At 41.6% G+C, this 21,737-nt stretch overlaps 1 protein-coding gene across 15 annotated transcripts in view; it reads left to right on the top strand.

The window, feature by feature from the left end:
• Window positions 1-400: 400 nt before the first annotated feature.
• Window positions 401-21,737, top strand: part of NPAS3 (neuronal PAS domain protein 3) — an 845,929-nt gene continuing 824,592 nt past the window's right edge. For 6 of the 15 annotated variants that reach the window (XM_082737862.1, XM_082737861.1, XM_082737859.1 and 3 more), the window contains exon 1: window positions 402-880. In XM_082737862.1, the coding sequence (XP_082593988.1) occupies window positions 723-880 (158 nt within the window). In that variant the 5' untranslated portion in view covers window positions 402-722. Of the gene's footprint in view, window positions 881-5,060; window positions 5,236-21,737 lie in introns of those variants that run through there. The other 9 variants (XM_082737852.1, XM_082737851.1, XM_082737863.1 and 6 more) reach the window with 4 other exon arrangements.

Below are 21,737 nucleotides of genomic sequence, written 5' to 3'. Positions count from 1 at the left end.
GGTGTGCAGAGGACTGGCAGAGAGGGGTCCGGTTGGGAGGGGAAGCTCTGAGCCCCCATTCCTGCACACGCGGGCTCAAGTCCAGGTTGCTGGAAGCCGCGGGAGGCGCGAGCCTGCTTGGATGGTGGTTATTTCTCTAGAGAAAAGAGGGGAGAGCGCGCGCCTCAATCTTGCACTTTGGGTCGGAAGTGCGCGGTGTGTGTGTGTGTGTGTGTGTGTGTGTGTGTAGCGGGGGGCGGGAAAGAAAGGCACCCTCCGCTGCCCGTCATTCCCTTGCACCGGCCAAGTCCTCGCCAACCCTCCCGGTGCATCCTTCCTCCGCCACCCCTCCCCTTCTTCTCTCAGCTGGGCTCGCGCCGCGCAGCCGGAGCAGCCAGTGAGAGCAACATCCTGGAAAGAGGGGGGAGCACCACCGCCCCCCCAAAGGGGAAAAAAGGCCCCACCCTGACACGTTTTGCTGTTTGCAAGTCCCTCGCACGCCCCCCGCACCTCCTCCTAGCGCTCGCGCCCCCCCCCCCACCAGCCCGCTGCGCGCACATCAAAGCGCCTCTCCGCCGCGCACAGTGGCCGCGGCTCACTAATGGGATTGCAGGCTGGTGCCTGGCTCCGCTGCTGCCGCCGCCGCTGCTCGCCCTGCTGCTGCTGCCGCCGCCGGAGCCCAAACCCGAGCCCCCGCCAGCTCTCGCCCAGAGCCGCCGCGCCCGGGGGCCGAAGCCGCGGCGATGATCCGAATCTTTCCGGATTTCAGCGTGCAGGTGACGGCCGCGGCGGCCGGCGGGGCGGCCGCGGGGGTGCCGGCCGGCGCGGGCATGGGGAGGGCCGGCGCCGCGGCCAACGGCACCCCGCAGAACGTCCAGGGCATCACCTCCTACCAGCAGCGGTGAGTAGTCCCGCCTGGGCTGGGATAGTGCCCCCGCCCCGGGGTGCTGGGGTGGGACTCACTTTGCCTCCTGTTTTATGCCTTACAACACACATGCACATCGTCAGGGCTCACTTTGCTTGCTTCTCGTTCTACAGATGAGAAAGAAAATAATAATAATAATAATAATGATAATTCACAATTCGGATTGAAAGGCACTCCAGTGTACTGGCTAAGTGAAATCATCCTTTGCCCTCTGCCTGGCCCCAAATCAGCACCCCAGCCCCGCGTAGCCTAGGAGTTGCAGCGAAGTCTTAGACACAGCACAAGGTGCTTTTGCAAAGTTTGGGATCCCCGTCCCCTTCCGCGGAATTTTCTCACTGCCTCTGCCGGGTGCGAACCCGAGCTGACGGGCAGCCTGGGGGGCAATTGATCACTGGAGGCTGATTGATCATTTGTTTCCAAACAGAATAGGAACGATTTTCACGTGTAGCTGTAGACTTGCAATTCTACATAATAGTGTTATCATGTCACCTGTTACTACAGGGAAATACAGCATGAAATCCGAGTCTCCTCGGCGCTGTTAAGTATTCATCTTAAATGCATTATAATGCAAATGCGTAAGATTCAGAGATGCGAGTTAGGAAGCAAATTTTACAAAGTTAGGCTAGGTGGGTGAGAAGGAAGTTTTGAAGTATTACTTGTTTGTATTTCTCCCAAACATCTATAGATTTTTAATAAAATATAGTTGTGATATTGAATTAGTAAATATTCTTTGATTCAGTTAGGAAAGGAGGGGGGATACTACCACCAACAACCCTAGAACCCTAAAGTTCTTCCTTAAGGACAAGTTGTGATCTTCCAAGATTTTATAAAAACTGTAGTCTACAAAAATGTGCTGAGAAAAACTAACAATGTAGTAATGAAAGGTAAGCTTCCCATTTGTGGGGCTCAGTTTTACAGGAAATGGAAGAAAAAAAACACACGAAAGTGTGAAATTAAATATTTGTGTTTCCCAGATTGCACACGATTAAATATCTGAGAGATTTGCCAATGGCATTTAACTTAAAATATACACAATGCATAATTCAAATAACAGTTCCTATTTTTACCTTGTATTTCAAACTTCATTGATTTGAGAACCTTTGATTTGAACCAACAGTGTTTAAACTGAAAAGGTTAAGATAATCTATCACTGCCATATTTTGTGCTTTCTAACCAATGGCCCAGCGACCAGAGCAGATTTTGCATAACACACTGAGTGTTTTCCAAGTTGATGCCCAGTACTGCAAATATTCTGTAGAAGACTTCATTATATACTTTGAGTACTGTCGGAAGTTTTAAAAAGGGAGACTTGAAAATAACTCAAAAACAGGCTCTTTCTGGTCAAAGAGATTTTTTAATCTAAATTATTTTAGTCTCATTTTCAGTGATTACAAGAACCTTTAATACAAAAGATCTGGGAATCTTTCAAACATAAAGGACTAGTAAAGAATTAGATTTTTTTTTTTTCCTTTTCATGATTCAGGTAAGGTTTTTTTTTGTCACTTACAAAACATTTAAATGACAATATAATCTGGCGGTCACTAGGAAGTGCAGGCTTTAACTAGGAAGGGCCGGCTATAATTACAATAGTATGATCTGTGGAGTAGGGAGTCAAGGGTCAGAAATGTCAGATGGCCTTTGGACAATTTCAGAGACTTCCAACTAATCCATAAGATATAAATTGGGCATAAGAGGTGGTCCTGAATTTTCAGCCTTTACATTTGCTCTCAGAGTGTTGGAATTCTTCACTAAAAGATCTTCCTAGGGCCAATTTTCCCCATAAGTTAGGAGCCCCCCCTGGGGGGGGGAAATCCTACACAGCTCTGCCTCCAACACTGAAAGCTCCACTGATGACTTCCCCCTTCATCCTTGAATTTGGGCCACTTTGTCAAGACTCTGAATCCCTCTGTGGTTCTGAAAGCTTTAAAAAGAATCAACTCCAAACTTTAGCCTTTGGCATATATTATTTCCTTCTTCTCTTTCTATGTTCAGTCATATTGACAGAAGAGAAGGTGCTACAGCCCTGAAACATGGAGCTTTCTTTGGTTTCATTAGTCAGATATGATGACACCTGTTACTGCCTTTAATTTTTTTCAATTTGGGGACAGGAGAGTGAGCCTTGTGAGGCAAGACGATTATTGGCAAATGCTTAAGGGAGGGTTTGAGTCCTGAGTCCTGTGTCCTCTGGCCCTACTTCACCAGGCTACCAGCATGGGAGGCTTTAGAAGCTATGAGGGACAGACTTAGTTTGCACTTCAAGACCTGGCTTTGTTTGCTAAAGTGAATGGTGACACATCATTTTACCAAAATATCTTTTTGCATTAAGTGCTTTTGGGTAGTCTGATGAGGAAGTGACAGGAGTTGGGGGCTTTTCAAGTAAGAGTGGCCTGTTGGGAGAACACAGCCCCTCTCATTTGTCATCTTTCGGCAGAAACGCTCTAGGCTGGCTGTCCTGGAGCCAAAACTTCCAAATAGCAACTCTTCCTCCTCCCTGCCAGCCCATGTATATCTTGTATTCAATACTCTCCACTTCAGTTCATTTTTCAATCACTCTCATCTTCTACCTGTAGAGTGTACTCCAAAGAGAACTCAAACACCATCACGCAGATTAAACACCTCTGCTACGAAAAACACTTGTGACTTGTGTTCTCAAAGTTTCCAACTCTCAGCCCCACTTTACTGGAACGGTAGGACCGAATGGGACCTCTTTTCAGGTTTATTTTTTCTGAAGTGGGAAGTGAAATGCAAAGCCTCGCCTAGGACTGATGTTTTCTGTGTAGCTTTTTCATTATTTCAAAGTGGAAATGCGTTGGGAGTCCTTTCTGCTTTGCTGGTAGACACATGACTGACCCAAGTCTCTGCGGAAAAGCTGCCCACACCCGGCAGAGTGGTTTAGTGGAGAGGGCGCTTTGACCAGGGTCTACCCAGGTAATGGAATTCCAGCACTGGCCCTTCAGTGAGTGGCCCTTTCTCTAGGCCTCGCTGAGCTGTAACGTGAGGGAAACGACAGAGCTTGATCCCAGAGGTCCGCAGTCCTCTGGTCCCAGGTACCAGGAGCCTAGTGGAGACAGGCGTTCGTACCTAACCGCGTTAGAGACCCCTGGGGATTCCCCTGTGAACCCCGGGGTCTGCAGATACGTATGCGCGTGAATAATGCAGATGTTCCAGCTCGGGAAGTGTTGGTGAGAGCGCCGGAGCCCTAAGGTGCGGGTGCAGCAGCTGCGCCCACAGGGCTCTCTGGGCTCGCGGGCTTGGTCAGCGCGCCCCCACCCGCGTTTATTTCCACAGTCTCGGAAGGCGCTCCCGGGACGCTGTCCTGTCTGCGGCCGCTCCCGTGGCCTCCCAGTTCCTCTCTCTCCCTGGTTGCGATACTCCTGAGAAGGGAAGTGTTCCAAACTGCAACTGAGTGGCGTTGTTGCGCTGGCAGCCGAGCTTCCCAGTCCCCCAACGAGAGAGAGAGAGAGAGAGAAAAGGAGAGAGAGAGAGAGACGGGGAGAGAGAAGGGGGGGTGTGTCTGCGTGCGAGAGAGCGCTCGGGAGCAAAGCAGCTGGAAAATGCCCAGAAATACTTTCACAGCGGTCAAGCTGGGAACCCCCTGCGTGTCTTCCCCCTCCCCGCCCCTCCTGGCCTAGGCCCCGACCGCCCCCCGCCAAGAGGGTGTGTGCCCCACCTGCCACCAGGCCAGCTCGGGGTGGTGGCGGTGGGGGGCCACAGTGGGGGGTGTGGCGGCGCTCGAGGGTGAGAACCCGGAGGCGGCGGGGCCCTGGGCCGGGCTGCCTGCGGGGCCGCGCGGCAGCCTCCCCCCCGCCGCCGCCGCCTCCCCCTCCTCCTCCTCCTCCTCCGCCGCCGCCGGTCGCCTGTCTCCGCGCTGGGCATGTCTCGGGAGCCGAAGCGGCCCGGGCCGCGGGGGCTCTGCGGCGCATGGACGGCGGCGGCGCCGGGCGAGCAGGGGGAGGAGAAGGCGCAGGCGGCGGAGGAGGCGGCGACCTGCGGCGAGAGGCACCGGCGGCGCGAGGGGACGGCCGGCTGCCGGCGAGGCTCGGGCCCCACTACTTTTCCGTAGCCTCCCTGCCTCAGCAGCACGGCCGCCGCCGCCGCCGCCGCCGCCGCCACGGCCAGGGCCACGGCCGCCGCCCGCCGGGCCGCCGCTGAGCGCCGCGCACGCCCGCACTCACTCCCGCCACCCCACGCACACGCACACCCCCCGCCCTCCCCACGCCCCCCACCCCGGGAGGGGGGGAGAGAGGCAAAAAGTAAGAGAGGAAAAAAAATAGCAGGAAGATGGCGCCCACCAAGCCCAGCTTTCAGCAGGATCCTTCCAGGCGAGAACGGTAACACTTTTCTGTTTATTGAACCTGCCGCCGGGGCGGCTGCTCCCGCCGCCGCCGCCGCCGCCGCCTCCGCCGCCGCCGCCGAGGTGGCGGGGCCCGCTCCGCAGTCCGCCTCCTGGGCCGTGAGCCCACCGGGACCTGGTCTGCGGGCTTGCGGCTCAGCGCTCGCCCGCGGTCCCCCCGCGCATTGTCCGCCCGCGGCGACTGCGGCAGCGAGCGGGCTCCGGCGGTGGCGGCGGCGGCCGCGCCAGGCTCTCCGAGCAGTCGCACCTCCTCGGCTCGGCGAATGGAGTGACTCGCTGACAAAAAAAAAAAAAAAAGAAAAAAAAAGAAAGAAAGAAAAAGAAAAAAAAGAAAAAGAAAGAAAGAAAAGAAAAAAAAAGAAAAAGAGAGAAACAAACAAAAAAGAGAGAAGGGGCTGCTGTGTGACGAGGAACAGCAGTGAGGGTGGGGGGCCGGGGGATCCCCGGGGCCGCCGCAGGTCCCTTGGCAGCTGCTCTCTAGGAAGGAATGAGGCTGGGGAGGGGGAGGGAAGGCAGGCGAGAAGGGGGAGGAGGAGAGGAGGAGAAGGAGGAGGAGGAGGAGGAGGCCGGGGGCGGGGAGCGGAGCTCGCGCCAGGCCCGGAATGTGTCGCGGAGGGGCTGTCTCCGCGCGGAGCAGCTAGGCCGGGCCGGGTGGAGAGAGGCGCGCGGCCGCCGTCTCCCCGCGCCCTTAGCCTTGGCAACTTGTGGGTCTCCTGCTTTGCTCTCATCTTGCCCTCCTTTCTACTCCCCCGCTCCTCAAAACAAACCAAAACAAAACAAAAAAAAAGAAAGAAAGAAAAAGGAAGAAAAACCCCTCAAATCCAAATTAGCGAGTAAACAGCGAGATTCAAAATGTGCCAACAGTTGGAACGTCTATGCCCCGTTAGTTACTGTTTGGGGATCTGTGTTTTAAAAAAGTTCCTGGTGAGAATTGCATATCCAGGCAAGGGGCTCAGCGGAGCATGTCTTTTTGAAGTTAGTTAAACTAAAGCCAAAGGGAAAGGGAGTTTGTATTCAAAATATCCTTAACCGTCCTACGTGAATGGCATTGTTAGACTGCATAGTAACTAAGCACCCCCCCTCCTTGCCCCACGTGGTTTTCCCTCCTGCTGTCCACCCAGCCTACTTTGTTTGGAATTCTATTTGCTATTAACTGGCAGTGTTAATGACATTAATTGCATATAGCATATTGGTTTGTGCAAAGTACCTTTTTCTGTCTTCGAAGAAGAAGTGCTCAGTAGGAAGTATGAAATGTGAAATGTTACCCATTGCTACATGAGGAAAACAAATGCTGTAGATACATGGCCCCTCCCCAACTTTCCTCGTAGGTGTAAGTGAACTTCAGAAAGAAAGATGAGGGAAGTCCATAGTAGCTGCAAAGATTTAATTATTATTACGTAGGAGGTTTTATTTTTGATACAACGTTGCATTTCACCTATAGCTTACATCAAGAAGAGAGGTATTTAAACAAGCTACTCATTAGAAAGCTTCAGTTGCACTATTGCTTTTTTCCTTCACACAACAGGGACAGCAGAATTGGCAAGATTAAGGGAAAAAATTTGTTGGGTAGCTATATAATTGATTAATTCTAAACTATGGATAATTTCTATAAATCCTATACCTGAAAGTAAATCACACATGATACCGTTTTTAAAGATGTTGAATGTGTGTAGCCTTGTCTGCCAACTCACACTATCTAAAAGGAATATTCAGTGTTTTATGAAGAATTCACATATTAAGTACTTTGCTCTTGTAGATAAGAAAAAAATTTTCAGAGCATTGTGCAGGTCTTTTAATAATGATTTTTTTTTAAATTTAACATGGTGATGCATACTTTTTCAGATCAGAAGTTTATAATTGATTTCCTTCCTCCTTTCCACTCATCCTCCTTCCCCACTTCTGTTGGTATTAAATGTATTTACTGGGATGGCCCCAGTAATCTCTCTAGCAGAGGCCTATTTGTGTGCCATTTTGGGAATTTTTCTGAGATAGGAATCTTGAAGATAGAATTAATTTCTAGAGGAAACTTCATAGCCTGTGCATGAGCGCGTTCTTTATCACCTGTCTCCATTTGGCATTCGAAGAAGGTAAATCAAAGTGCGCGATTTGTTATTCTGCTCCACTTGAGAGCTGAACTAAATAACACTTGGTCTGAAATTCTGATTGAAGTTGTAGGAGGATATACTGTATTTAATTTAATGCCCTTTAATAGCAGCTTCTTGTTCAGCTCGGATGCTGTCATTTTAAAGGTTGGATCTGAGAAGGTTTAACCTGTAGGGAGAGGGAGGAGTAATAAGGAGGTAGGGGGCAGAAGGAGCGATATAGAGGAGAGGAGTTATAAACTAAATGTTTCAAACAGTAATAACCACAAACTTGGCCCGTTATCCAAACAGTTGTTTTATGCCCCGAGGGTTCACTTTCTTATTGGGGCTTTAAATGCTCTTAACACTTTAAGTGTAAACGTTACACATGCTAGTTGATTTGGTTTTGTAATGAGAAATGGAAAGTCAGATGGCTTGGTCAGGAGGGGGTTGGTTTTCATAGTTACTTGTTTCAGCTAAGTAGAGTCATTTCACCTTTATGTGGATTTTGTGCCTGGTACTTGTTGGTTTGTAGTAGTATTTCCCTGTAACAGTTGAACACTAATATGTTTATAAAAGATCACTTTCATGGACATGCTTTAGGTGGTATTCTCCCATTTATTTACAAAATAGTTTCCAAATGACTGATTTCATAAAGGCGCTTATGGACACTACTCTTTACTGCTTTTCAAATACAGCAGTAACACAAACTTATATAGAAAAAAAAAGACATTTTTTCCAATGGTCTTGTTGTTAATTTATAAAATATCTAACCTGGGGCACCTGGGTGGCTCAGTGGTTTGGGCTGCTGCCTTCGGCTCAGGTCATGATCTCAGGGTCCTGGGATCGAGCCCCGCATCGGGCTCCCTGCTCCACGGGAGGCCTGCTTCTCTCTCTCTCTCTCTCTCTCTCTCTCTGCCTGCCTCTCTGCCTACTTGTGATCTCTGTCTGTCAAATAAATAAATAAAATCTTAAAAAAAAAATAAAATATCTAACCTGAGTTTCGTAATATAGTACAAAAGTCATTTCCTTCTAATAATGTTTACAGAATGAGTTTTGGAAAAAGAAACTTCTTCATTATGTCTTTGGTTACTATTTAGTACTGCTTAAATTTCTTTCACTCTTACACACAAAATGAGCCTGAGAGCCTGAGAGCATAAGCTGAAAACCTTGTGTATTTAAACTTGCTCGATTTTTCTTTAAACTCGAATAGGCTGCAAATTATGTAGCTCTACCACAGAGTTTTTCCACTATGTGGATGTATAACCAAGAAAAGTAGACAGATAGAAGTGTCAAGCATGTGATGTGCCCATGCTGGTTTGCAAAGCATATTCCAGTAGTATTCAGGGCTTTTGGTTTAAAAAGTGAAGGTGGTGGTGGAGACTTTTTTGGGAGAACGTATTTCTTTTTACATTGTAAGCTTAAACACAGAGTGATAAATGATGATATGCGTTGTCTAACACTTGCTTATATATAAATAGCTTCACAAGATTGCTTAAATGATAATCGAAAATATGAAATAGGATGGCCTTCATATCACAAGGCCAAGGGTCTACAAATGGAAAAACTGAAATAATGAAATATTTCCAAGGCAACAGACTGTCAACAAGAACTGTAATGCATGGGCATATCATAGAACCACAGGAGAGGATATTAGATCGTATAGCTCTGGAGCCAGGAGTTATAATGACCTTTATTATGTAGGACCCTCCCACATTACAGCATCTTTTCCGTATTCCCAATCTCTGGTTTATGATTTGAGAGACGGATAGCTACTCTGAATCTGTAATATGCCAGTTACTAGATTTGATTCGTTACAAGGAGCAAACTTGATATCAGTATTACTTGATGCTTTTGTTAAAAAAAAAAAAAGTTGCTAGTGGTATTATGAATAGTTTCCGTCCCTGTGTCTTTGCAGAGTCTTAAAAATATGGCTTTTATTTGACCAAAAGTGATGTGAAATTACTATCTCAGCAATGAATTGGTAAGAATTGCATTGTGATTTAAATACAATCCACACATCGGAACGGTTTGGTGTTTTTAGTGATACGAAGTTTGATTTTCCCTGAAATTCTATACAACGGTTGCCCCTACAATAGAGCTATTTTATGAGAATGCCAGAGTTTCCATGAGCCCCTCAATACTTTTACTGTGTCCCAGATCTTAGTCTGGATGGAATCCAGTGCCATGTTAAAATTGCATTTGTATGAAATGGGCCCTGATGTCTAGGATCTCCTGCTCTGTGGTGAGGTTTTCTATGACAAGATGTATAGATATGTGCTTTTGTAAAGCAGCACTTTTGGGGGACAATTTAGGCAGTGTAGCTTTCATTTCCTTACTTTAAAGCTGCAGAGCTTTATATTTTGTGACATATTTGTGGGGGATATATCACAAATATTTCTAAATCTCTCCTAGTAATGTTTTCCCATATGCACTTTCTTAAGTGCTTTACTATTAATAATGATCCCAATGTAAACCTTAGATAGTCTGTTTCTGTTTTCTTATTTTTCCTGCATTCCTGTGAATCTCTTTCGTCTGCAGAATGCTGCTCCCTGAATTTAAAGAAAATTGAGCACACACGAGAGGGGAACCGGCCCTTCCTATGATGTTTGCATGGCCACTTTTTCTACAGTGTAACATTTCATCATTTGGGTTAAATTTTTAAAAATTTTGCATTGTGTAGGCTGAGATTCGAACTTCAGGTGTTTTACAGACATTCCTTAATTGTTTGCACTAGATAGGGTTGAAGGTTAGCGAAAGAGTTGGTATGTTAAAAATTTAGTTGATTAAATACTAATTTTACAATTTAAATGCTACCAAATTTTCACATCATGGAATATATGAAACTTGAAATATTTTAATCTATACTATTATGTGTACTGATATTTAAATCTGTACTTCTAGAATTTATGGAAAAATTCAGTTACATTGCTTTGCATTTAATGATGTTAGTATTTTCACAGTAAATAGAGCCCCCCCCCCCTTTTTTCCTCATTGGGCAGTGTAATAAACCAACTGTAACTGAATGGTATTTTTACTGCTCTGGGCCCCATTAGTGTGAATAGGATGTTTGCACTATTAAGTTTGATAGAACCTTACATAGTTAGAATAATTTGCAGTAATATTAGTAATACTACAGTGCATAAGCAGGACATAGCTTGGTAAGAGTAAAGTGATTACTACTGTATTTGAAATGACTAGGGTAGTGACAAGATTAAACAGCACTTGAAGTTGTTGTCTGTATACATTTCTAGAGCATAATGTTTTGGTATACATTAGAGTATAATGTATTTGCAGTCCTGTGCACAAAATCACGAGACACAAGATGAAAATCGCATATCACTAGTGCTTGTGGCCTTTGAGTATAATTATTGATTGGTTCATTCACTCAGCCTTATTTATTGAACCTCTCCTATGGACAGTCGTGACTTGTACAAGAGATGGAAGTTAACAATACTCTGTAAGAGTAGTTGCTCTGACCATAGACTTGTCCTTATACCAGACATGCAAAATACTGTAGAGAGCCAGAAACACCTTTTACTGCAAGAGGAGGAAGTTCAGAATTCAGAGTAATATATATATAAGGCTCTCTATCTCTTTGGACTTGGATCAGTTTAGTGTTCTGGGTGGAGGGGAGAGGAAAGGTAGGTATCCAGGTTGTAAAATATAACTAATGACTGTATAATGACAAGTGTTTCTTGGAGGAAAGACAGAAAAGGTGCCATATAAGTGTAAGTGAAATTATAGAAGATTTTTAGAAACAATCTCTGGAGGGATTCAGAAAATAAAAAGAGATCACACATGATAATGATCAATGGTTACTGGGCATTGCCTTGTTTTGGGTCCTGTATTAAAGACATTTTCAGTCAAGAAAATAGATGCTAATCTTCCCAAGGAAGGTAGTAGAGATAGGGACTGAATTTGGGTTTGTTTCTGTAGGAACCAACCTTTCACAGCAGTGTGCAGGTGTTCCGTTTTTGGACTTCGCAGCACCAGGGATTTCTGGGTGGATGCCATAGAGCTCTTGGGGCGGGTAGACCGCATGCACTACGGATAGCATAGTGACCTCGATCTCTGTTTCTTGGTTGTTCATCCCATGTTCGGAGAACTTCAGAAATGTAATGTTCATGAAGTTAGAAGCATTCATGTTTAAATGATTTTCCCTCTAGTGTTTCACATTCCCGTTGTTTTGTGGGCAAGTTCCACAGCTCTGTGCACTTCGGGAAGACTTCTTAAGGAATTTTTTTTTTAAAGATTTTATTTATTTGTTCATATGACAGAGAGAGTTCGTAAGTAGAGAGGCAGGCGGCGGGGTGGGGGGGAGCAGGCTCCCTGCTGAGCAGAGAGCCTGATATGGGGCTCTATCCCAGGACCCTGAGATCATGACCTGAGCCGAAGACAGAGGTTTAACTCACTGAGCCACCGAGGTGCCCCGGAATGGTTTTTAGAAGAATCAGTTTGCTGCGTGCAAACACCTCGTAGGCCATAGACTATGAAGTACCCCAGGACCTCCTCCGCTCCTGTTATCCATGCCTCAGAGTGTGCCGTAGTTTGTCTAAAGCTTACCATTGAGGCATTCTTATTTTGTGAGTTTTGCCACTGAGTGGGTGGAAGCAGCCTCACAGACTTTCTGAATAACACTTAAGTGTATTTCTAGATATTGTCTTTTGAAATATGTAAAGACTCATGCAAGTTGGCCTCCTGCCAAGTTAGTTAGGTGGCATTATAATAATGACAGTAAGCCTTTATATAGCAATATGGGCCAGGTATGAGTCTAAGGGCTTTACATATATTAATTAACTCATTTAATGAAAAACTTGTTAAAAATGGACCACAATAAATGCATAAATGATAAGTTCTCATTATTTAGTCCCTCTTCCTCTCTGGACACACACAGATACTTGTGGCATCTTCAAGAAGCCTGAGTCTTTGGTAACATTTTAATTTCTCTAAGGCCAGGCATCCTAGGGGTTGGACGGGCATGTAACGGTTCTTTGACAAAAGCTGTACTTCGGGAAACTTTGTAACATCTGACACCATTACTGCTCATTGTAGAATGTCTGCTAGATTTGAGGTACTAGACAAGCATGCCACGTTTATCTTTACATTTTTGGATGTTATAGTGTCAACCAAATAGCTTAAAGAAAAAAAAAGTATAGTAGGAATTCCAGACAGAGAAAGGACTAGATTAGGGGTGCTTCAGTATTTGTGCTTGAAAGAACTGAGTGTTTTGCTTGTGTATTTTAATAAAATATTCACTTTTACATTCAGAAAAATCTCTTGTTTACATAAAGGATAGGTTGCCTTATAAAATGTTGGAAAGGGCTCATTTAGAGAGATGTTTTGCTAAAAATATTGAAGATAAAAAGCAGCAGTCAATAGGAAGTATAAGTGAAAAATAAGCCACAAAATTTAAAATAGCTTTCAGATCATCTTAAAAGAAATTACTTCTGATTACAGTATTTTATTATCATCAGTATGCTAATGCAGAATTAAAGGGCTCTGACTCGGGTACCTAGGTTATATATAACATTAAAGCTTAAATCTTTATCACATATTTTTGAAAGTAGTGCCACATAGCATTTTAAGACCACTTTATGGAATCATCGGTCATTTCAGTTATATCCCATTACTTCTGATAGACGGGGGCTTTTTCATTGGTAAGATTTATAAGAATTTTATTATAAAGAAAAATGCAATATTGGATTAAGGGTCATCTTTATTTGACTATAGCTCAAATCAGCACCCTCTTACCCTCCAATCTATGAATTTTCCTTTCCACCATGGTAACACTATGGAAAAGGATACTAGTTCTAAACTTCATCCAGAAGCACTTTACTCAGAAAGAGTGCAGCATTTTGGTAGGGGCAGATGGAATGATTGAAACTCTTTGCGGAACCTCTCTTCTGGTCCTAGAAAATGGAGAGATCAAAGGATAAGGGTATTTTTAGTAACTCATATAGATTGCATTGATTGAAGGAGTATTTTTCCTATACAAATAATTTATTCCTCAGAATCTATTTCTGAAAAACATATATATCCTATTCAATATGAATGGAATTTTTTTTTATTGCACAAGATTCTGTATACCCTGTGTAAAATCATATAAACATATGTAAAGCCTACATGTATACTGTTTATGACATAACATATATAAAATATAAATCAGATCTATCATATTTGTATTATATCTACCTAAAATGCAAAAATGTAACAAAGATATCTTGAACATATTATAAATGTCTTACTTCAGATCGAGTTAAATTTACATATAGGCAATGAATTGGTGACTTTTTTGTTTTCCTAATGCTGTAAGGAAAAGTAGGCTCATCATTTTTTTTTACACATTTTTATTGTTCTGTGTAAATGTAATTTGTTAATCCTGTGAAATTTGTCATAGATAAATTTGCTTGGATTATCTTGTCACCACCGTATCTGCATTCTTTTGTTCATTGCTTATTCATAATTTAACAGTCTGGCAGTGAGCCTTTTTGGGATGCTCACAAAAGATATATGACCTCTACCAGCTGCTACTATAACCTGCAGAATGCACAGCAAGACATTAGAAACGTGAGGATTCCTCTACTGATTAAAGTGCTCTTCATTTAAACAGTCTGTTCATAAGAATCTCAGGAATCTCTTGCTACCAGCAGTTTTGTTTTTTTTTTTTTTTTTTTTTTTCACTTCCTAGCAAAATTAGTTCAAACTATTGAATCTTCATTTGGTATGATTTTTTTTCTTAGGTGATCCAAAAGAAATTAATTTCTTGAATTCTGCTGTTTCTTTATAACCAAAGACTCAAAAATCTGACATTTGGGCATATTAAAGTTCTCCAGAAACAGTTTTACTAGCCAAGGAAGAATAGAGAGTAGAATGGCTATATCACATCCCAATCTTAGAAGAAATGGTTGGTTTAATCCTACTCGAATCCAGGCACTTTACAGTTTGTATTCGAAACAGCCTATATTATGTGGTATGTGGCAGACATTAAAAATAGAATGTTACTTGAGGTGTAACCACATCTTTAGGTTTTCATTATTCTGAATTAGTTTAGCATACGAATTTATTCTCATCTCCCCCCTCCCCCAGAAATCAGCAGATCAGTTTATGAGTAATGGCTAGTTTTTGCCTCTCTTCTGTGCAAGCATATGATTACAGTTCAAAATAATTCATTGCTAATCCATGCAGTATTGGTTCATCTCCATCACTCTGTTCTGTGATTAGAGCCTCAGGCCTGCTGCCTTGCTTTCCGCCCTGATTTTCTTTAACTGCAACCCTTGTTTTAATATAGTTCTGTAGTCACCACTGTCCTGCTCGCTCCTCTCCATCCCTCATATATATCGATTGCAGTAGATTAATATTTATTTGAAGCTATTTTTCAGACTTTGTGAAAAATGTATTCATTTCTTACTGTGAATCTTCATCTAAAGGGAGGGGGAGAGGGAAGATGTAAGACTCAGGTACACCACTCTTCTTACAAAGTGAAGCTATTGCTTTTCCAACCTTCATTCTTTGCTGTAGTCACTGTTTGCTTTTTATACACAAATCAGGAAGTTTAATTTCCTTGAAAAAAATTTAGATGAAGCTGTAGTGTTAACAGTTGAACTCTTGTTTGTAACAGTTCTAAAATGGCTTTCTGCATTTCCTGAGTACATACCGGAGTCGGTGCAATCACCATAATATACATTGATCAGCTTGCATTGAATATTTCCAGACAAGGCCACAAAGCTATCATTTTCCTTAACATCAAAATTTGCCAATTTCACCAGAAGGTCATCTAACAGATTTTTTAAAGACTTTGTTTCAGATCTCAGTAGTCCAGTGTTCCTTTTAATAATTACTTTCGTCTCATTGTAGCCGTGTGTTTGAAAGTGTAGGTCAATGAGGATGATTGCATTCAGAATTTCATGATCTGTGTAGTGGAACAAATTGAAAGCAAAGCCTGTATCAATCACTGTGAAGGGAGGGTTAATTGTTACCGCTTCTCAAGCCTCTGGACAGATAAACCAGTAATGAAATACTTATTGCTCTGATATGTGAATGCTGAAGAATGAAACAATGGAAACAGAAGCAGTCTTCAGAGATAACCAAAAAGGCAAAGAAAAAAAATAATAAACCGGATGAAAGTATGGAACTATGTGCTGCATTAACTCTCTTAAAAGTAATATTGTTTTTAGCTTCCTACCCATCTTTTTCTGGCAGGTTAGGGCAGTATCATATATCAGGTTGCTAAAGCCAAATAAGAATATAAATGGAAAACTCTCTTTCTGTAAAAATAAAAAAACTAAAAAAAAAAAACCAAAAAACCCAAAACCCCAAAACATACAGTCCTAGGCTTTATATGAACACTGCATATTTTATAAAAATAATGTTTGAATTACTATTTAAGGTTTTCTCTCTTTCAAAAAAAAAAAACAACTAGTGATTCTACACATGTTAAATATTATACATGCATAAATGGCTTAAATTCCAGAATGTTTTAAAGGATTGTTTTGTTATCTTTGAAGAGATTTTGGAATTATTGGCCCATTGTAGACCAAAGCATAGAGGAAATTGTGAAATACATAAAGAAACAGTCAAATAAGAATTAGTGTTGCAAAGAAATCATGAGATTAGAGTAAACACATTTAACCATTTCTACCATATGAACTTAACATTTAAACATCTGTTAGTTACTTATATGTTGAAATATATGCAAAAATATTTAGCCAAATTGAAGTCTTAGGCCCATGACAATCATCTCAACACAGTGGGTAGTTCTGAAAATTAATGAGAATGATAATACTGTAAAGACTGTTCCAGAGTTTGCCCAAATTCATTATCTAAGACTCTTGTTAAGAACATCTCAAAGAATTTTAACCAGGAAAATATATTAATGGTTCAAAAGCATTTTCAAAACCCTGAATTATAAAAGTATAATGGAATTATAGATGCAAGAGTTATAGTTAGCAACACAGATAGCAGAAGACATTATGATGGCAAATTTTTCCACAACCTATACACTCCTTTTGTACACGGTTTCATATGTAGGGTTTAAATCTCACACATTATTTTTGTTTTGTTTTGTTTTTAGGGCAAGAAAATCAGAATCATTTAAAAACTAAAATGGGTTCCTTCCCATTCATGAGGAGAAGCTGATAGCTGTAAAAAGTTAGATGTGTCTTTTGGCAGTCATTTCAGATTTGACACCACCAACAAGCCAGAATATTTTTAGCAAAAAGAAAGAACTGTTGCACATCTTTTTATTTGTCTTCAAATAAAAGTTTCCCAAGACCTGTTTCTGTGCAATATTGGCATAGCTGCATAGAAACTAAGCAAATGACTGGGGCATAGCCTTTTTTTTTTTTTTTTTTAATGACAACAGCACCATCCTCCAGTGAATGTGGTTTTGTATGTTGTATAAGAATTCATTGTAATAGTGATACTGTAACATCCCTGGGCCAGGCTACTTAGACTGCTATTAAGATACATCAGAATGTAAGTCAGTAGAGAGCTCTCAGGTACAGCTGTACCAAAGGGTATGGACTTCGGTCTACAACAAATGGCAGGCAGAAAGCAAGAAGAATTCCTTTCCTTGGTAATAGACATATACTGAACAGAAGTGCCTGCGGGTATCGAGATGGTCAGGGCAGCACACGATGAAGTGCCATTGGTCACTTGCTGGTTGGGTGCTAGCAAAACAGCAGGTAATGGCCCGAATCCCAGTCACTGGTTTTGGTCTTTCATTATCTTTATAGGAAGTTGTTCTCTACACAGACAGGTCCTTTAACCATGTATAGCCTTAGTTTCTTTATTAGTATGTTCAGTGGCTAACATTTCCTTCCAGCTACAAAATTCTGTGACTACATGATTTGAATTATGTGGAAATATGATGCAAAATAATGAGTTGAAATCTATGGTGTTTCTTTTCTTTCCCCCCAATGGTATTAGGATTTACAAATATTCTTTATTTATAAAACTATTGAAGTTTTTAGATCAAATACAATGCTTTTTGTGTAGGTTTCAATCAATAAAATGTTGGATATTTAAGTATTTTTCTTCCACAAAAACATCTTTGAATGGAAACTTTTTATTGCAAGACTGTCCAGAGAGACGTTGCAGTGGAAGCTATAGGCTATATTAAATTATATTTTAAAGTGACATATTATGCACATGACTCAAGGTAGCACTAAAGAAAAACACTAAAAGTGTTTAGCTATAAATACATTTGTTGGTTAAATTCAATTGAGATGGTAGAACAACTCTGGAAATATTTGAAAACCAGATGATATACCACAAAGAAGGAAGTTAACAATGTAATGTTTGATGGACAGGCGAGCACTTAGGGGAATAACTAATCTCTGAAAATTTTGTGTGTTCCTAAAACATTTATAAAGAAATTTCTGTAGTGAGTTATTTGCCCAAACGACAACGATAATTTCTTTATTTCTAACCTTGTTTTTCTTTTTTTTTCTTTAAAATTTTTAAAAAGTTTTTACTTATTTATTTGAGAGAGGGTGCATGAGCATGAGCAGAGGGAGGGGCAGAAGAAGAAGCGGATGGTGAGATGAGCAGAGAGCCCAACGTGGGGCTTGATCCCAGGACCCCGGATTCCTGACCTGAGCTGAAGGCAGCTGCTTAATTTAACTGACTGAGCCACCAGACACCCCTCTACCCTTGTTTTTCAAAGGAGCTTTCTTCTAATTCTTCTCCCTTACTTATAAAGATGATCTGATTTAGTGTTTGTAGTATAGACAGATTTAAATATTTATGATTGGGTAAGATTTCTTCTCATAAATTAAAGCCTTTAAATACATGCATCATTTAGACATTTATTGTTTCCTTTGAAAGTTTCTAATTAATGACATTACTGCAAATATATTCTTCTGAGATAATTAACATTTTTGCCTAATTTCTCTCTCTCTCTCTAATACCTATGTTCTATATATTATCTGTAGATTTAAGAGTATTTTATTCCCCAAACCTATTTTATACTTAATTATCAGGATAATTTAGCACCACTGATAAAAAATATTTTTCCCTAAAAACACTCTGTTCCACACAAGATAATTTTCTATTTTTCTTTTATGAAAACAACCAGGAAAACTAAAAAAAAATAAAAAAAAGTATAGCATAGTATAGACTGTACTTATAAAACTCCTATCCTTCCCTCTTCACTCATCAAGATTGTACTTTTTTCAGAGCTAATGCTGGCTAAGTGTTAGGAGATAATCTGATTAGAACAATTTACATTGAGGAAAGAAGCTATTTTCATTTTTTAAAAGGAGCCAACAATACCAAATTTCAATTTATTAGAACATGGAAGATTTCCAGTGTGTCCTTGCCTGTCTCTCTACATCACACATATATGCCCCTTCCTAAGAGATACCTTGGTCAATACTCTGAAGTAACCTCTTCTGAAAATTTTCTATCACCTCATGACATTGTTTTAGAAATCATACAGTAGTTTCCTCACATGATTGCGTATAAAAATGGCCAGATAGCATGAGCTGGGTTAAATACACATGCTATGCCTATTTTCTTTGATAACTTTTAAAAAACATCTAGTTAAGCATCTCTCACTGTAGTGAAGAGCTACCACCAAGTAAGGAAATTGAGAACTGGGTGGCATGTTGTGACACTAAGGTTTCAAAGGTACACTCAGTGCTGAGGTAGGGTTTTTTTTTTTTTTTTAAAGATTTTATTTATTTATTTGACAGAGAGAAATCACAAGTAGATGGAGAGGCAGGCAGAGAGAGAGAGGGAAGCAGGCTCCCTGCGGAGCAGAGAGCCTGATGTGGGACTCGATCCCAGGACCATGAGATCATGACCTGAGCCGAAGGCAGCGGCTTAACCCACTGAGCCACCCAGGCGCCCCTGAGGTAGGGTTTAAATGTGGAATTTATAGATGGCTGTAGAGGTCTTTGTGGAAAGGAATCCACATCAAGTCTTCAGAGTTGGGTTGAACCAAACCACCACAGACTTCACAAGATTCATTCTCTGTCACGGTCCTGCTCCTTCTGTCCCACTCACTTACCGAGTCCTGTTCCAAGGGCGCACATTACCATCCAGCTGTATTTTGCTGTTATTCATTTGCCACCAGCATCTGTTCCCTACCTGGTCATGAAGACTTTTGATAAGCTCTGACTGAGCGTAGCCTCTCCTGACTTATACTGGGGACTTTTTTTTTTTTTTTTAAGAATTCTTTTTTTTTTTTTTTTTTAAGATTTTATTTATTTATTTGACAGAGAGATCACAAGCAGGCAGAGAGGCAGGCAGAGAGAGAGAGAGAGAAGGAAGCAGGCTCCCCGCTGAACAGAGAGCCCGATGCGGGGCTCGATCCCAGGACCCTGGGACCATGACCTGAGCCGAAAGCAGAGGCTTTAAACCCACTGAGCCACCCAGGTGCCCCTATACTGGGGATTTTTAAACCCATGGTCCATCAACAGTATAGCAGTGGGGAAATGGGCTTCAGCGTATCCAAAGAGTCTCCTGCAATAGCATATTCATACATTTTTATCAGTTACTTAAGGGGGTATATTTTCCCTGAAAAATTTGTGTCAAGAATTGTGAAGAGCCTGAGATTTTACTGTACTTGCAAACTACTAAGTTAGCCTTTAAATGGATATTGGTAGAATTTCCATTATCCTTGGATTAGAGACAGAAAAGTTTATTACAGCCTTAGCAGTAGCCAGTGTATCAGAATTTAAGGCAATTCTCTGATCTTTGGTTCCTACAAAGAGAGCCACATAATACCTGTATATGTAGTAGGATGTGTCACAAGAGGAACTCTCAATTTAGGGAACCTGAACTTTTTAGGATGGACAGTAAACATGTCTCCCCTTTGCTCTGGAGGGAGAAACACCAGCTCTGACCTCCAAGGCTGTCCTCTATACAAATAAACTGGAATAGATAGTCCAGTACAAAGGGTAGTTAGTGCCTGGCCTAGAAGATGTGGAGAAATGCAAGACACTTTTCTCTCAGCAGTCTGCATCATTGTTATGATGATCATTTAGAAAGATGAGAGGATGTAGTGATATAATTGTCCTGTAGTTTCAAGTTTCTCTGAGCTTAATGCAAGAGGAAGTCAACTATTTGAGAGGAAATGACAAAGATTCTGAATGGAAAGTTTTCCAAAATGGCGTAGGTTTGGTTGATTCAGTACTGCATAGGTCCTTTTAACGTTAATATATTAACATTCTCATGACCTCTGTTTTATCACAGTTGATTCTTGTCCTTTTTTGTAAGTATGCTTTCTTCCTGGTTTGCTCTATTTATCTATAAATTTTAATTTGTTGAGAGTTCACTTTGTGTTTTTGCGTTATATTATTCAAGTTTCTCCACAGCTCAGTAAGATAGGTTCTGTCAGTATCTCCACTGCATTGCTAAGGATTTGGAACTGGGCTCTAGTCTCAGTCTGTTGACTTACTACATCATAGAGATGACATTCTTTGACCACACTGGTTTCCTTCTGATTCTTTTTTTTTTAAATTTTTTATTTCTTTATTAACATATAATGTATTGTTAGCCCCAAGGGTACAGGTCTGTGAATCACCAGGTTTACACACTTCATAGCACTCACGATAGCACATACCCTCTCCAATGTCCATAACTCCACCACCTTCCTTCTGATTCTTAAAGAATTTTTTCCTATGGTCCTTTTTTCTTCTGGGGCTTTCCCATTTTTCCCACATCACCTTCCTGCCTCATAATGTTTTTCCCTTCCCTATACCCAAGTCCTTACCCCATATGGGCCCAGCTGATTCTATAGATCCCTTCTTACACATCGCCTTTTAATACCTGCCATGGACTTGTAGGTATTGAATATTTTTGCACCCCCACATTATACTAAGTCACCTTATCTTCTGATTTTGTAGTAACCATATCTGTAAAGCTAATGATTACAATGACAACATAAACAAGTCAACCAAAGACTTACAGGTCATACCTAGCTTTGTGGTAAGGTAATATAATAAAGATTATTATAAAGAGATTATGATCTTGTTTGGCAAGTTATAATTTGTAGTCCTATTTCTTGCATAGTATTTATAACATTCCATTGTGAATAGATTTACATGTTGTGATTTATGGTGGCATGGATCAAAATGTAGCCCTATCTTTTGCAAAGCATTGCACTTATGTATACACCATAATTCGTTGTTATAGCTCACTTAAAAGGCTTGGTTAAAATGATGGTGGTTTCTGGTCATTTCTGATCGAGTTATAAATTAGAAGGTCACCTCCAATCAATGCCCAGTGACTTGGCACTTTGCTTTCCCATTTTCCAGTCTTCTAGCCTCATTTTTATCCCATAGGTTTTAACAGTATCATGATACTATAATTTAATGATCAAAACAGGATCTAATAGCTCACAAGACCACTATGGCCCAGATATTCTCTATTGGGTACATTCTATAAT

Source organism: Mustela nivalis (assembly GCF_964662115.1).
Source record: "Mustela nivalis genome assembly, chromosome: 6".
Classification (NCBI taxonomy): Eukaryota; Metazoa; Chordata; class Mammalia; order Carnivora; family Mustelidae; genus Mustela; species Mustela nivalis.
This window is presented reverse-complemented; position numbering and strand designations above follow the sequence as displayed.